The 17029-nt window shown below is 39.4% G+C and overlaps 1 protein-coding gene across 1 annotated transcript; it reads left to right on the forward strand.

Annotated features, from left to right (window-relative positions):
- Nucleotides 1-2355: 2355 nt before the first annotated feature.
- On the forward strand, nucleotides 2356-15756 carry LOC135098784 (uncharacterized). Its single transcript, XM_064001180.1, has 8 exons — nucleotides 2356-2432; nucleotides 9558-9719; nucleotides 12181-12287; nucleotides 13024-13219; nucleotides 13715-13841; nucleotides 14422-14607; nucleotides 14908-15030; nucleotides 15649-15756. Exons 1-7 carry the CDS (start codon nucleotides 2430-2432, stop codon nucleotides 15000-15002), a joined length of 876 nt encoding a protein of 291 aa, XP_063857250.1. The 5' UTR covers nucleotides 2356-2429; the 3' UTR covers nucleotides 15003-15030; nucleotides 15649-15756.
- Nucleotides 15757-17029: the final 1273 nt, after the last annotated feature.

The following is a 17029-nucleotide window of genomic DNA, read 5'->3' on the forward strand; positions in this document are numbered from 1 at the left end:
CGTGTGTGTGTGTGTGTGTGTGTGTGTGTGTGTGTGTGTGTGTGTGTGTGTGTGTGTGTGTGTGTGTGTTACAACTCTCTCTCTCTCTCTCTCTCTCTCTCTCTCTCTCTCTCTCTCTCTCTCTCTCTCTCTCTCTCTCTCTCTCTCTCTCTCTCTCTTAACCCTTTCCTTTCGCCACTTAAATTATTTTCCCGTTTTGTATGATGGCTAAAAATGGTAAACCTAGAAATTGTCAGAAAATTGTTTGAATACTAATAATTATTTTCTCCTTGTTATTCTGAATACAATGATGTATGTACTTTGTAGCTCCATGTGACCTCTCAAAGTTCAGTTTATGCCTTATCAAGGATTCTGAAAAATGAAAAAAAAATATTAACTTTCTTAGTATTTGTGGTAGAATTATAAATCAAGTTTCATTTTAGGTGTACATTTTCCAACATTTCTTATCATGAAATCAGAAATATTTTATATCTGATAAATTTATAGATAGCATCTTCAGTCAGAGACACTTTCCGAGCAAGAAAGGCACTATGCGACCCTTCCCGTGGGAAAAACCGTTAGTGCGCTCTCTCTCTCTCTCTCTCTCTCTCTCTCTCTCTCTCTCTCTCTCTCTCTCCTTATAATCTTATTCTTTTTTTTTTTCAAATCTAATAAAATAATAACGATAACAGTAGTAGTAGTAGTAGTAGTAGTAGTAGTAGTAGTGGTAGTGGTATTAGTCACTAGTAGTGGTATTAGTCATTGTCAGTCAGTCAGTCACAGTCACTCGGTCAGTCAGTCAGTCAGTCAGTCAGTCACACAGTCACTTGGTCAGTCAGTCAGTCAGTCAGTCACACAGTCAGTCAGTCACATCACTCAGTCAGTCATTTAGTCAGTCAGTGAGTGAGTGAATCAGTCAGTCAGTCAGTTAGTCACATCACTCAGTCAGTCAGTCAGTCAGTCAGTCAGTCAGTCACATCACTCAGTCAGTCATTTAGTCAGTGAGTGAGTCAGTCACACAGTCAGTCAGTCAGTCAGTCAGTCACATCACTCAGTCAGTCATTTAGTCAGTGAGTGAGTGAGTGAGTCAGTCAGTTAGTCACATCACTCAGTCAGTCAGTCAGTCAGTCACACAGTCAGTCACACAGTCAGTCAGTCAGTCACACACACAGTCAGTCAGTGAGTCAGTGAGTGAGTCAGTCAGTCACATCACTCAGTCAGTCATTTAGTCAGTGAGTCAGTCAGTCACATCACTCAGTCATTTAGTCCGTGAGTCAGTCAGTCAGTCAGTCACATCACTCAGTCAGTCATTTAGTCAGTGAGTGAGTCAGTCAGTCACATCACTCAGTCATTTAGTCCGTGAGTCAGTCAGTCAGTCAGTCACATCACTCAGTCAGTCATTTAGTCAGTGAGTGAGTCAGTCACATCACTCAGTCATTTAGTCAGTGAGTCAGTGAGTCAGTCAGTCACATCACTCAGTCAGTCATTTAGTCAGTGAGTGAGTGAGTCAGTGAGTGAGTGAGTCAGTCAGTAAGTCAGTCACTCAGTCGCACAGTTAGTCAGTCACTCAGTCGCACAGTTAGTCAGTCATTCATTCAGTCAGTCAGTCAGTCAGTCGGTCAGTCAGTCAGTCGCACAGTTAGTCATTCAGTCAGTCACATCAGTCTCTCTCTCTCTCTCTCTCTCTCTCTCTCTCTCTCTCTCTCTCTCTCTCTCTCTCTCTCTGTCTGTCTGTCTGTCTGTCTTAAGCGTCACCCAGTTTACAAAAATGACGTCACTACCTCTCCACCAATCACGGAGCTGGGAGGTAGTGACGTTATTTCCAGCAACCAATAGGAAGCCATTGTGATCTATGACGTCATAAGGAGTAGACCAGACAGACAGACAGACAAACAGACAAGAATATTATCAAAAGTTCAACCCTTTATATGTATGAATACAAAAATGAGATATAATATTTACTTAAAAAAAACACATGTAAATATTTGTAATTAATTGATGTTTTCACCTGGGTTGTCTTAATAATCTCTCTCTCTCTCTCTCTCTCTCTCTCTCTCTCTCTCTCTCTCTCTCTCTCTCTCTCTCTCTCTCTCTCTCTTACTATTTTTTTTCCAATGTGTAATAATAGAAATTAGTGTGTGTGTGTGTGTGTGTGTGTGTGTGTGTGTGTGTGTAGAAAATACGATAAACTATAATAAAAATAAATACGAAGCCAGCAGCCACATTCACCCGAACACTAGGATTTGAGATCTTACAAATGATGAGATTATTACGCTTCTTTCCTTATTAGAGGGATTTCCCAGTAAATATGGACATCCAAAAAACACAACAAAATAAAAAATACACACATAGACAAGCAGGAAATACTAAAAACTAATAAAAATAAAGACGAAGCTAGCGCCATATTCACTCGAACACTTGGACTCGGCCAGACATCTGAGATTTTACAAATGGTGAGGTTATTACGCTTTCCTTTGTTATTGAAGGCATTTCTCAGTACCCAGGGACAGCAGGGGCGTCATGACTACCAGGGGGTCACGTGGGGGGCGGCAGGGGGCCCGTGAAATAAGAGAAAAAGTTGAGGTGGTGTTTACAGTAATTTTTCCTGTTTTGTGTGGGCACCACCAGCACCAGTAGCCAGATGGATGCCAAAGAGGAACATTCTAAGTTGGAAATATTCTGTTGTGAAATACTTTTAATGCCATGGCTTAGAAGTCACAGGACATTAAGATATGAATATGCTTAGAACATTTCCCACTCTGAATAACCTGATCTTTCATTGCTGAGAATATGTTGTGGCTTTGTTGCTGGCACACTGTACCCTTCAAGTAAAGGAACAAACAGCCAGGTAAACTATTCTTGTCTTGTTCACCCCAGCCCAGCTTGGCCTTCCAGCCTCCAGTGACACACACACACACACACACACACACATGCACATGCACAAGGGATCTGTGCTGCTGTACACATCAGTGCTGGGCCCGCTGCCCACAACTCAACATAAAGTTGCTTGCTGGGTGTCACGTCAGTGGTGACGGCACACAACACCATGTCACAGATGGTGATGCTGCTGGTGCTCACATCACTAATGACACATTACAGCACATTGCACAGGAACACAGTGTAATGAAGAGGGGTGCTGGGCATCACATCAGTAGTGGTGGCACATGACAGCACAAAACAGCACGTCACAGAACATCACAGAACACAACAAGTTTATTGTGCTGTGCTCACAGACACCACAAAAATATTGCACTTCTCAACACAGAACAGCCACACACAGTAGTATTATCATTGTAGTCATTCTGTACAATGCCTTTCCAGTCAAACTTTTTTGGCTTTGAAGACTCTGGTGAAAGTTGTGTTACATTTTACATATTTTTGCCTCAGAGAGTGCTACCATTGAGACCCATATTCAGGAATGCCTTGTTCTCTCACCCCAACTCTTCTAAGGCCACAGAGATAATCAGATTGGTTTTCAAGAATGTTTTTCCTGTTAAGAATGTAGAAATCTCGTTACTCTGTCACTAAAACCATAAAAATACCCTTAAAAACCCATGTAGCTTCAAGTAGAGCCTTTTAAAAGTAGAGAAGGTGCAGTACAGGATTGTTTTGGAATATGATCATACATCCTGGCATGCACAAAGTTGTCATTGGAGACACAAAGGCCTTGAAAATTATCACATTTGTGTCACTTATTATGTGTTTGTGCCTCTGAATATATTGGTGTTATATTAGACATACCCTGGCATGCAGAAATTTGTCACTAGCCAGAGTGACCTGATTATTGCTCTCACATATATTTAAAAAGGAATACCACACTTAAAAAAAGAGAAAAACGTGAGCATTGTTCTGATGCCAGATTGTACTCACTGATAACATTATAAACACACTCTACCTTTGTATCATGAAAACAATGCCAATAAGTTTTCAGTGTGGTTTTTGCTGTCATGTATATAAAAACACTGTGACACTCAAAGGAAGAGAAATAGAAGTGTTTTTCTGACACTAAACCTTACTTTCAAAAGATTTAATGTTTAATGAAATAAACATGATTGATATTGACACTAAAAGGAGAGAAATATGATGCTGTTAGTGAGGGTGATAGATGATTATAGTGATAGTAAGAGTGAACGAGTAAGGGTGAGGGTGAAGTATTAGTGAGGGTGGGAATGAAGAGTGATAGATATCATAGTGAGAGTGAAGGTAGATATTTTAGTGAACTACTAAAACAGTCCTTACTGGACTGTTCAAACACAAGCCAGATGAAATGTCATCAAGCCAAGCCCAGCACTAATAGTGACTGTGTACAGTGTCGTAACATACACACACACACACACACACACACACACACACACACACACACACACACACACACTATAAGCCTCTAGTTAGCATTGACACGCAGCAGACTGTTAAATAATGAAGCTCAGGTGACCACAAAACACACACACACACACACACACACACACACACACACACACACACACACACACACACACACACACACACACACACACATTCATCTACCATTGTTCATAATAAAGGTGTTTCTTAGAGTGAGCAGTGAGAGGTGACCAGAGGCAGCAATGGGCCACCTGAGAAATCATATCAAAAGAGCTAGGAAAGGACTAGATATAGATAGGCAGACAGGCAGGGCAGTTAATTGTGGGCTGAGCAACAGAGAGCATTGTTTATATCTGCTGGTAGTTACAATAATAACATTTGGGGCCAGTATTCTGAACCACTTTGCTCTCTCTCTCTCTCTCTCTCTCTCTCTCTCTCTCTCTCTCTCTCTCTCTCTCTCTCTCTCTCTCTCTCTCTCTCTCTCTCTCTCTCTCTCTCTCTCTCTCTCTCTCTCTCTCTCTCACCATGACTATTTTCCAAGGGCACAAAGATGATTAGCTAGGTTCTCAAGTGTTTCTCTTGTTGGTGATGTAAAATCTTGTTAATCTGTCACTAAAAGTAATAGAAACAGACTTGAAAACCCCGGTAGATTCACCATGACTATTTTCAAAGCCCACAGAGATGATTAGCTAGGTTCTCAAGAGTGTTTTTCCTGTTAATAATGTAGAAATCTTGTTAATCTGTCACTAGAACCTTAAAAACATTGTTAAAGTCTCATGCAACTTCAAATAGAGCCTTTGGAAAGTAGTGGAGGTGCAGCACAGGAGTGTTTCAGAATATAGGCCTAGTTTGTGGTCCATCAATGGTCCAGGGAAGGAGGGAGGGATTCGTTGATGGCAAGTTATCATATATACAGGTACCGGCAGAGGTACAGTCCCATTATGAACAGACACTGATACAAGATTGGTGCAATGTTGGCAATAGTCTCTGTCAAGGTGTTTGGATGTATGGATGTGGGTATTGGGACTTAATGCATCAGGGATTGTGGTGTGGTATGTACAGGGTAGTGTTTGTGGTAGTGGTTGTAGTTGTGGAGTTAGCAGGCAAGGGAGGACTGAGTTAAGGTGTTGTAGAAGGTGTGAGGTGTATTGTATGGGAGAGGAAATGTTGATGTAAGCAGTTAGAGGGTCTGCTGTTACTGCTGCTGCTGTTAAACTTTACGTGTGGGACAGGCAGAAAACACTTACAGGTCTATACATCCTTCAGGACCACATGTGTACTAACATATACATACAAAACTGTATACATACCATACATGGGTACATACAAGCTTTATACAAAGATACTGCACCAAGTATTATAGCCTTCCTAACAACAGTAACATCACTCATCTCCTCAAGTGAAAGTGAGATGCCTTGCCCTTTTGTGATTTGCTGACCACCACCACCGCCAAAATTCACATAGGAAAACTATGCCCTTGTTATTGTTAGCCTTCAGTAAACACACACACACACACACACACACACACACACACACACACACACACACACACACACACACACACACACACACACACACACACACAGAAGCGCGAACAAATAGAATGAATTCAGTGAAGACGTTGTCAATGCCATAACTGTCCATGCTTTTAAGACCAAACTGGATAGATATAGAGACGGGATACTATGAGATTACTCCCCTCCCGTAAACCACAACTAGGTAAACACACACACACACACACACACACACACACACACACACACACACACACACACACACACACACACACACACACACACACACACAGAAAGAGCAATGCATTAAAATCATTTATAGATTATAGATCCACAGAATCACACACATGTAGAGAGGTATGAACATTTTATATAATTTCAAGAATGTATGTAAAAAAAACAATCTAGGAAGGAATTAGCCATGGGAAAGTTTACCTTAATAAGAAAGCAAAGCAAAAATGTCTCCACTGATAGAAATATATATATAAGAATTGAGTAAAATGGAAGTGTGTGGCTAGCTGTGGTGTGTCTAAGCTCCTGGGGTGCAGCAGGTTGGTCCACAAGGCTGTCCCTTTCCACCAGGGGCCAACAGGGTTGGTGTGTGTGTGTGTGTGTGTGTGTGTGTGTGTGTGTGTGTGATGCTTTGCTTGAGCTTGCCAGGTATATAGATAGATAGACATATAGATAGACTACCGCTACTGCTATTCTCCACCAGGAACCAACATGGCTGCAAGTATAAATGATGTCATTCACCTACGGTCGTCTGCTGGTCACCCAGCCAGCCATTACCCTATGGAAAGAGCTCAGAGCTTATAGTGACCGATCTTTGGGTAGGACTGAGACCACTCACACACCACACACCAGGACAGCGAGGTAACAACCCCTCGGGTTACATCCCGTACCTACTTGCTGCAAGGTGAACAGGGGCTACACATTAAGAGGCTCACCCATTTGGCTTGCTGCACCTTGGATTTGAACCCGGGCCTTCTTGAGTGTGAGCTGAGCATGCTAATCACTACACTACGTGGTGTGTGTGTGTGTGTGTGTGTGTGTGTGTGTGTGTGTGTGTGTGTGTGTGTGTGTGTGTGTGTGTGTGTGTGTGTGTGTGTGTGTGCTACTTTGTTTAAGCTAGCCAGGTACATAGATAAATAGATAGATAGACTACCATTACTACTGCTATTCCTTCCCACCAGGGGCTGACAGGATTGAGAGTGTGAATGTGTGTGTGTGTGTGTGTGTGTGTGTGTGTGTGTGTGTGTGTGTGTGTGTGTGTGTGTGTGTGTGTGTGTGTGTGTGTGTGTGTGTGTGTATAGTCTGTAGTGCCTTGTCTGGGCTGTTCTGTGTGATATTGCTGGCCTGGTATATTAAAGAGAAGCAAGATAGATTCATGGACAAGGCAGATGAAATGGTGCTAGTGGTACTGATGTATACAAGTGATGGTTACAAAGTTTATGAGGCACATCAGAAGCTCAAAATTGTTGTAAGGAACTGGCAACATTATGTTGACAAACTGTGGATGGAGGCAAGACTGGGAAAGGATGTAATGTTGTGTAGTGAAGTATTGGAGTACCTGTCTGCACTGGAATATGATGGAATGTGAGGCAAACAGTGATGGATAGATGCACAGATAGATAGATTACTAGAGAGAGAAAAAAATAGAGAGAGGGAAATCTAGGAAAGATATATAGATAGATTACTAGAGAGAGAAAGAGAGAGAGATGATAAAGATAGATAGATAACTAGAGAGAGAGAGAGAGAGAGAGAGAGAGAGAGAGAGAGAGATCTAATAATGCTGTTCAAATAAGTAGATAATATAAAACACTTCAGAGGAACAGCGATCATGAAAAAGCAATAATGAATGATAACAAGCAAACCAGAAACAATTGATGCATGAATATTGTTCAAATATCAAGCTTCTCATGAGTATGCTGTGCAGTTTGGAGTGGAGCTTCAATAGGCAGACAATACACAGGAGAATAGAAAAATACATTATGAGAGGACAGTGTGAACTCAAAACACACACGCCTACACACACACACACACACACACACACACAGATAGATAGATAGATAGATAGATAGATTTATTGACTACACAATCATATTACAGCAAACAAAACTAAAACAAAAACTAAAATACAAAAAAATATCCACAGCAGTAGTCCATTAATAATTGTAGTCCACAATATTCTAAATCATTAAATAAATATTCTTGCAATGCAGCAAAAGAACTCCCAAAATACAAAATAAAAAAATTTTTTCTTTACCCAAAAATAGACATTACCAGACACACACACACACACACACACACACACACACACACACACACACACACACACACACACACACACACACACACACACACACACCACAACTTTAGGGCATCACCACCACTACCACTACCACAGAACAAAGCTAGTATATCAGTCAGTGGTATTTTTTTTATTCTTGTTATTTATTTATTTATTTATTTATTTACTCATTTATTTATTATTATTTTTGTATCCAGTGCATCCACCTTCACTTCAGAAAACAAGGACACTGCTTATGTGGCTTGTTTATCTTATATATTTTTGGCAAGACATAAATTTGCAGTAAAACCTGTAGGTTTTACTGCATGAAAGTCTGTCTGTCTGTCTATACATATGTATGTATAAATAGAGTTATGTTTACCACAGTGAGAGAGAGAGAGAGAGAGAGAGAGAGAGAGAGAGAGAGAGAGAGAGAGAGAGAGAGAGAGAGATGTGCATGTATATCTGTAACAATAGCAAGTGTGATGATCTCCCAGTATGGTTTAATGAGGTTCATAATCTTAAATGCTTCACTGCCCCATGGTGACAACTTTTCACAGACCACAGAGATGATTATCCAGGTTCTCAGGGGTGTTTTTCCAATACAGACAGAATCATTATCAAATTATCACAGGAATCATTGTGACACCCTTGACAACTCTGTTAACTTTCCTAGCAGTTTGTTAACTAACTTTTTACTGCTGTTGTCATCATTTCTATTAATATTGATAAAAACACAAGAGCACAAGGGTTGGTACAGGAAGCCATCAGGCTTACATTTGGTGGTCCTTGTACAAAACGTGCTTACTTACTTTCACCTATTATCCTCATCCATAAATTTGGCTGGTCCACTTCTAAAGCTCCTTAATGACTCAGCCCTAACAACATCAAAAGATATGAAAATAATGGAGCCATCAGGCCTACACATGGCAGTCCTTTGTATAAATAATACCTACCTATTTTCACCTGTCATCCCTATCCATAGATTTACTCAGCACTAACAGTCTGATTACTGAGTCTGTTCTAGTCATCCAACACTCTCTTTGAGAGCCAGTTCCTTTTTATCTTTTTTTAAATCTAATTGCAATGCTTGAACCCATTATTTCTTGTCCTATCCTGATTACTATTATAAGTAACAGTGGAGAAACATTTGAATTTAAAAAATAGTCAGGATGAAGAACTGAAGCATTTAAGTGAAGCCTCTGTGTGTCTGTAATAATGTGTCCTTATCTCTTGTTTAGATTTTGTAATACCATGTCCTATATTTGGTCCTTAATGTTACTATTATCACTGGTCTAGGTTTTATAATTCCATGCCTTATATTTCATCCTTATCTTTGGTCTACATTTTGCAACACCATGTCTTTTCTTTAACTTTGTAACTCCACATCCTCATCTTTTCCTGACGTGTACCACCGTGTCATATCACAGGTGATGTTCGTGGCCTCCCCAGCTTCAGAATCGGTCCTTGGGCAGCGTGGACATCTCAGACTCGTGAAGGAACTGCATCTCCTGCAGCTCCATCAGCTTGCCGTGATCCTTGATGTGGGCATAGTTGGCAGCAAGACACATCAGATAGTGCACCTGTGGGAGGTAAATAACACACACACACACACACACACACACACACACAGAGTGAGAGAGTGAGTACGTATTATTGGGAACACTAACCTGGTATAAGAAATGCATTAAATGCTCAAGTAAAAAAAATAATGAAAATAATAAATAAATAAATAAGTAAAACACACACACAAACACACACACACATACACAGTTTTGCATTTTCATCATTCAGTCTTGTACCAAGTTAGTTTTTCATTGGAGCATGTAGAGAATATGAGAGAGAGAGAGAGAGAGAGAGAGAGAGAGAGAGAGAGAGAGAGAGAGAGAGAGAGAGAGAGAGAGAGAGTACTACTGGGAACACCCTAATCTGGTATAATAAATGCATGAATAAACAAAAAAAAAAAAAGACTGACTGATGAACCTAACACCAGTATGAGAAAGTGTTAACCTTCAGGTAAAAGAAATTAAATAAATAAATAAAATAACACACACAAGAGAGAGAGAGAGAGAGAGAGAGAGAGAGAGAGAGAGAGACCAACAAAAGACCATCACCACTTACCAGGGAAAGAATGACAAGAAGGGCAGAGGCAGTGGCCAAGAGACACAATATTTCTCCATTGTTGACAAAATCCTTACAGAACAGCTTCCTCTTGCCTCCCGAACACACCCGCTTCTCCTCCTCAATGGTGGTGCAGGGGAACAGAAACCCTGCAGTGGGAGAACAATTATAATGTCTGTTTATAATCATTAAGTGGACTGAGTTATGTTAGTTAATATTTGATGTTTGCATCTGAGAATTTTTTAACTTCTTTTCTCCTTCTTTCTGTCATCTCTGTTCATATACCAAAATCATGTTCTCTATTTATTCCCTGTGTGTCTTTCCATAATATATCCTTCAAAGGGGAAGACAAACCTGAAGGAGTCTTTTATTAATTCATGTCCTTTCTCTCCTTTTCCTCTTCTCTCTCTCTCTCTCTCTCTCTCTCTCTCTCTCTCTCTCTCTCTCTCTCTCTCTCTCTCTCTCTCTCTCTCTCTCTCTCTCTCTCTCTCTCTCTCTCTCTCTCTTCAAAGCATCTTCCTTAAGCTTCACTTCCTCCTCCTCCTCCTCCTCCTCCTCCTCCTCCTCCTCCTCCTCCTCCTCCTCCTCCTCCTCCTCCTCTCCTTCTTCCTCCTCCTCCTTCTCCTCTTTCTCCTTATTCCTTATCGTCTGGTCTATTATCTCTCTCTCTCTCTCTCTCTCTCTCTCTCTCTCTCTCTCTCTCTCTCTCTCTCTCTCTCTCTCTCTCTCTCTCTCTCTCTCTCTCTCTCTCTCTCTCTCTCTCTCTCTCTCTCTCTCTCTCTCTCTCTCTCTCTCAGTATGATGAAAATATTTTGAAAAACACACCAAAGAATAGAGGGGTATGTTTCAAAGTTTGAATACAGTATAATAATAATTGGATGATTAATAAGTAAGGAGAAAGGACAAGGGTAACAAAAGAAAAACAGTGCAAAAATTAATCGCTGCACAAATCGCTGCACAAGACTTTCTTCTTTCTCTCACCCCTATTCTGTCCACCTCTCTAACACAGGAGTTAACCAGTATTCTCAATCATCAATCCATCATTCTTTGCCTGAGGAGGGAATTGATGCTGTGTTGACCCTTGACAGTGACGTCCCTCATGAGGAGAATATGAATTCTACAGAACTTGCCCATAGAAAGACCAAAACTGTTACTGCTGCCACTACCACCACTGCCACCGCTTCCACTGCCACCAAAAGCCCAACTGTGCAAAGAATCCTGGACCTCCTCAATGAAATGGAGTCCACCAGTCAGCTGGAGTACTCTAGCCTCCAAAAGTTCCATCTGTGTCCATTGTGTTTGGGTAAACTTATCACTGTATGAGGGGACAAGTATCAGTGTATGGTTACTATATACTCATTTGTACTTAAAAATGTCATGTCACATCATTCTCTCTCTCTCTCTCTCTCTCTCTCTCTCTCTCTCTCTCTCTCTCTCTCTCTCTCTCTCTCTCTCTCTCTCTCTCTCTCTCTCTCTCTCTCTCTCTCTCTCTCTCTCTCTCTCTCTCTCTCTCTCTCTCTCTCTCTCTCTCTCTCTCTCTCTCTCTCTCTCTCTCTCTATTAATCTCTTATTCCCTTTTCTTCCTTTCTTCCTTCCCTCCTATCTTTGTTTCTCCCTCCTCCTCCTCCTCCTCCTCCTTCCTCCTCCTCCTCCTCCTCCTCCTCCTCCTCCTCCTCCTCCTCCTCCTCCTCCTCCTCCTCCTCCTCCTCCTCCTCCTCCTCCTCCTCCTCCTCCTCCTCCTCCTCATTCATTCTACCTAACAAGAAATAATGGATTCAAGATTATACCCAAATGTTTTAAATCCCACAAGGCCAAACATTTTTTCTTTAATCGTATAGTAAATATATGGAATAAACTTCCTGCAGAAATTGTCAACACCAATACTATTGAATCAGTTCATCCTAAATATGTGCACTTTCTGTTTTTCCACAGAGCAATAAGAAATTAGAATTGACTGAGAAACCAGAAAAGGGACTGCACTTGAAAAAGCACAAGAACCAAGAAATTACATCATTAAATGAAATGACAACAAATCTAAAGTAAGAATTTATGTAGCTTTCATTTTGGTTTACATTGTGAAAGGTAACAGTAACATGGATATGTTTTTATATTGAAATCTTTCTCTGATTGCATACAAATGGTACCAATCAACAAATAATAATGTAATACTTACAAGGTGGGAATTCCAATCACTGGTAGATAAAATGAACCACCATTCTAGAGTGTACATAACTAAGGAATTAATATACTGGTTAACTATCACACCAGCATGAACAGAATAACAACAATTGTTGAGTAGAGTCTATAGGAGGCAGGGAAGGAGGCATGTAGTCAGTTTTAGAGAGCAGTTATTATGAAATCAGCTGTAGAATATTCCTAAGATGCAATACTACTGGAGTCTGTCAGCTTGAAGACAGTTTATTAAAGAAGGGAAGTTCATGAGATATAAAGCCTTTGATTATTCAGTTTCATTTCCAAAGTAACATTTATTTATTGGTGTGTTGCTTCCTGTAAATAGTAAAGCCTTGACAGCACTGCATCTCTCACACCACGCTGTAACTGTTGAGAGAACCATAACCCTTAGAGAGAGGAGGAGGGAATCCTTGGTTTATGTTCAGTAAAGCCCTGTATTCTTGTCATGGCAATGTAGAATGGAGGCGTCATTGGTTTATGTTCAGTAAAGTCCTGTATTCTTGTCATGGCAATGTAGAATGGAGGCGTCATATTGGTCACACACTGTTCTAATGTATGTGCACTTGCCACGCTGTTCACCAGGCAGGAGGCGTTGCAGAAAGAGCGCGAGATCACTGTGTTGTGGGAGAAGACAGAGTCCCTTAGTGGTCAGCTGGTGACGGTCCACAACCACAGCCACTTTGAAGAGAATGGCCTGAGCCACGACCACCTTGCTCAAGAAAATATCACGTTGACAGAGCTGATTAAAGAACTAGAAGATAAGCTCAAACTTTCAAAGGTACCACAAGTGTCTTTGTATATTAGTTTGGTTTACTTTGTAAGATTAATCATTACTGAAAACAATACATGGAGTACGTGAGGTTGTGTGTTTGTTTATGCATGGAGACAGTTTCCTTAAAAATGGGTGGAGAGTACTATGGTGCTTTAGATGTAGAAGGATGAGTGGAAGGAATGCTTGGAGTGTGCAAGGCTCAAGTGTATGCAGAAGAGCACTGACAGGAGTGTGAGGACTACTCTGTCATGACCATGTCTTTAAGACATGAACAAATGATGCAGTGTGGGAATCATGAAGGTGTAAAAATGCAGGATATGGATGGGATGCTACATCAGCAGCTTTTGTCATTAAGGCTGGTAAAGTGAAAGATTTGTTAATCACTTTGGTCTTTAGTTGATGCTTCTGGTGAGGCTTTCCTGTTTAAACTTGGCATAATATATATAAAATGATGTGGCATGTTAAACAAGTTAACTTACTGCCTTCTTGTGTCTTTCACAGATAGAAATCAAAGACGTCACAAGACAGAATAGTGAGCTGCATGCACTTATCACAGAGTATAAAGTCACTCCCTCAGAGGAAAAAGACAAGGATGGCACCTCTTCATGTGAGAACTCAGAAGCTAAATGTGAGCTACCATCCACATGAATATATATTTGTATATCAAACTGACATTCTCCATGGAGGGAGGCTTTCCAAAGTGCACACACACACACACACACACACACACACACACACACACACACACACACACACACACACACACACACACACACACACACACACACACACACACATCTCTGCATCAGGACTCAACAGCCAGACTGATAAACAATTACTTCACCCAAGATGATCAGCTGATAGGATTAGCTGTGGATGAGCCTCCTGTGGTGACTAGGAGTACAAAAGCCAGCAGCTAATTTTGGGAGCTGCCAGTCATCATGGTCCTGGTGTCTGAGGTGCTGCTTTTGCATTTTCCCATTCATGGGTTGAGGCCACATCACATTTATTCATTCACAGTTGCTCTTAGTTATCTCTGTTACAAGTTTAAATTTTTCCTGGCTCCACAGACATTTCTGGTGCATCTAACCCTCTCTCCATTGCCCTTCTATTTCCCTTAGTCTTATACCCACTTCTTACATTACGTCTAATTACTTCCATTGGTCATTCTTGTCTGGCCCTCTGTTGCATCAATTTTTCACCTCCAGGTACAGATACCAAGGGGAAATTGCTGGGTCAAGTGGCTACACTGACATCTGAGGTTAGCAGGTTGGAGAGTGAGTGCAGCAGTCTTCAGGTTCAGCTAGACTGTGAGAGGGATAAGTATAACAAACTGCTGGGAGAATCTCTTGCTCATGAAAAGTTGTCTGAAGATGTCATAACTGAACCAAAAGGTAAGAAAGTTTATATTCTCTAATAATAAAGCAAATAATTTTTCCTCACTGATGCTCAATTTTTTTAATTAATAACAAAATAAAAGCATTGTTATTGGATTTGTTTATTGAGGCTGTATTAAGAAAAGTTGAGAGAAACAAACTTATTGTTTTATCAGGAGAAACAACAAGATTGGGAGGAACTGAGCTTGAATAGAAGCTGCAACTGAATCATCTGTAAAAGTGAAGTGGAGGAAGTGTTTACTGTTTACTGTATGCCATTTCCTTGGTCTTTTAATGAAGAATTTTATCCTTTTTCAGGTGACTACATCACCATCTACCAGTTGCAGCGAGGAGTGATGAAGCAGCAAGCTCGAGAACGCCAGTTAGACCTTGCCAGCCTCCATCATGAATGAGAGGAAATGAAGCAAAACCACTCAGCAGGTTAGTGCTCTCTTTTGCATCTCACACTCTTCTTATTCAATTGCTGGCAGATTAGTGATTTCTGCTGCATCTCACACACTTCTTATTCAATTGCTGGCAGGTTAGTGATCTCTGCTGCATCTCACACACTTCTTATTCAATTGCTGGCAGGTTAGTGATCTCTGCTGCATCTCACACACTTCTTATTCAATTGCTGGCAGGTTAGTGATCTCTGCTGCATCTCAAACGGTTCTTATTCAGGTGTTAACCAAAGTACTAAGCCTTCATATCATTACCTTGCTCTGTGATGGAGGCTACACCATCTGGCATCTAGCTGAGATTTAATGTTGCAGCAAAGCTTCCATATGAGTTCATGTAGAGCAAAATGTTTTCAAATGCCAGGGAAGTAGTGTAATGTAACCTTCCAGAGAAATCTACCCCTCATTTATTAGTTAACAGGAGTGTTTAATGTACTTAATGTGATTAGCCAGGATCAAGGGTCAACTTCTTCACTGACCATTTAGTCTCAGGTGATGTATCTGTCCTCCATGAGTCACCAGAGACACATAAGGTGTTGTAAGTGAAATTTCATCTATTAGATTTATTCAAAATGTGAATTAACACAGTTGTTTCCTGCAGGATTTGATATCAAAGCTGGTGCAGGAAAAGGAAGCAGATCATGACCTTGAGCAGCTCGAGAAGATAAGCAGCGTCCTTAAGAGTTCAGTTGCTATCATTAGCAGTGTTGGTGAGTAGTAAAAACTGAGCCATCTTATGAAGTGCAACAAAACATTATTATTATCTTCATAATTTTCTTGAAATAAACAGATTTCTGTGGCATGTTGCTCATTAGCACTTTAATATCAGATAACACCAGTTATTTATGTAATGATGTAATGTACTAAGTAGATGAAATACAAATGGCATCTGCTAACACTCTTGATGTGGAACAGGAACCACATGTTTATGGTCAATAAACTATTTATAAAAACTATTTATCTGTGTAAGATAAAAGCAGTTATTATTATTATTATTATTATTATTATTATTATTATTATTATTATTATTATTATTATTATTATTACATATTTTCCTTGTATTTAAATATTATTATTATTATTATTATTATTATTATTATTATTATTATTATTATTATTATTATTATTATTATTATTATTATTATTATTATTATTATTACATTTTCCTTGTATTTAAATATTATTATTATTATTATTATTATTATTACATATTTTCCTTGTATTTAAATATTATTATTATTATTATTATTATTATTATTATTATTATTATTACATATTTTCCTTGTATTTAAATATTATTATTATTATTATTATTATTATTATTATTATTATTATTATTACATATTTTCCTTGTATTTAAATATTATTATTATTATTATTATTATTGTTATTATTATTATTATTATCATGCATTTTCTTGTATATAAATAAAATACTGTAACTGATTTTTTTTTTTTATCCATTTAGACACTCTCTCTCTCTCTCTCTCTCTCTCTCTCTCTCTCTCTCTCTCTCTCTCTCTCTCTCTCTCTCTCTCTCTCTCTCTCTCTCTCTCTCTCTCTCTCTCACTCGAATAAAATGACTGGTGAGGAACTCATTAAAGTGCTAAAAATTCCATTAAACTACGAGAAATAAGACGAATAATTATTATTTACCTAATAACACAAACAAGGAATAATAAACAAAACTTAAGCCAGAAAACACGAAAAGATAAAACTATCATATCAAGAAATACGTAGTTTTAAAAAATCATGAATATCAAATAAATAGCTCACATATAATCAATAAACACGTAAGGAACAGTAAATAAACAATTAAGCCCCTTCATTGCAAGGGCCAGAGTCGGAAAGTAAAAAAAAAAAAAAAAAAAAAAAAAAAAAAAAAAAACTAAAGTACCGAGACTAAAACATAGGGAATTAGACAAATGACAATTAATAAGCACATAAGGAATAATGAATAAACAAAAATTAAGCCAGGAAGAC

This window comes from Scylla paramamosain, unplaced genomic scaffold, assembly GCF_035594125.1.
Source record: "Scylla paramamosain isolate STU-SP2022 unplaced genomic scaffold, ASM3559412v1 Contig80, whole genome shotgun sequence".
Classification (NCBI taxonomy): domain Eukaryota; kingdom Metazoa; phylum Arthropoda; class Malacostraca; order Decapoda; family Portunidae; genus Scylla; species Scylla paramamosain.

Coding starts and splice junctions, on each gene's coding strand:
- LOC135098784 (XM_064001180.1), top strand. Junction 9,720..12,180: donor AGATAGTGCACCTGTGGGAG/GTAAATAACACA, acceptor GTTTTTCCACAG/AGCAATAAGAAATTAGAATT. Junction 14,608..14,907: donor TGTCATAACTGAACCAAAAG/GTAAGAAAGTTT, acceptor ATCCTTTTTCAG/GTGACTACATCACCATCTAC.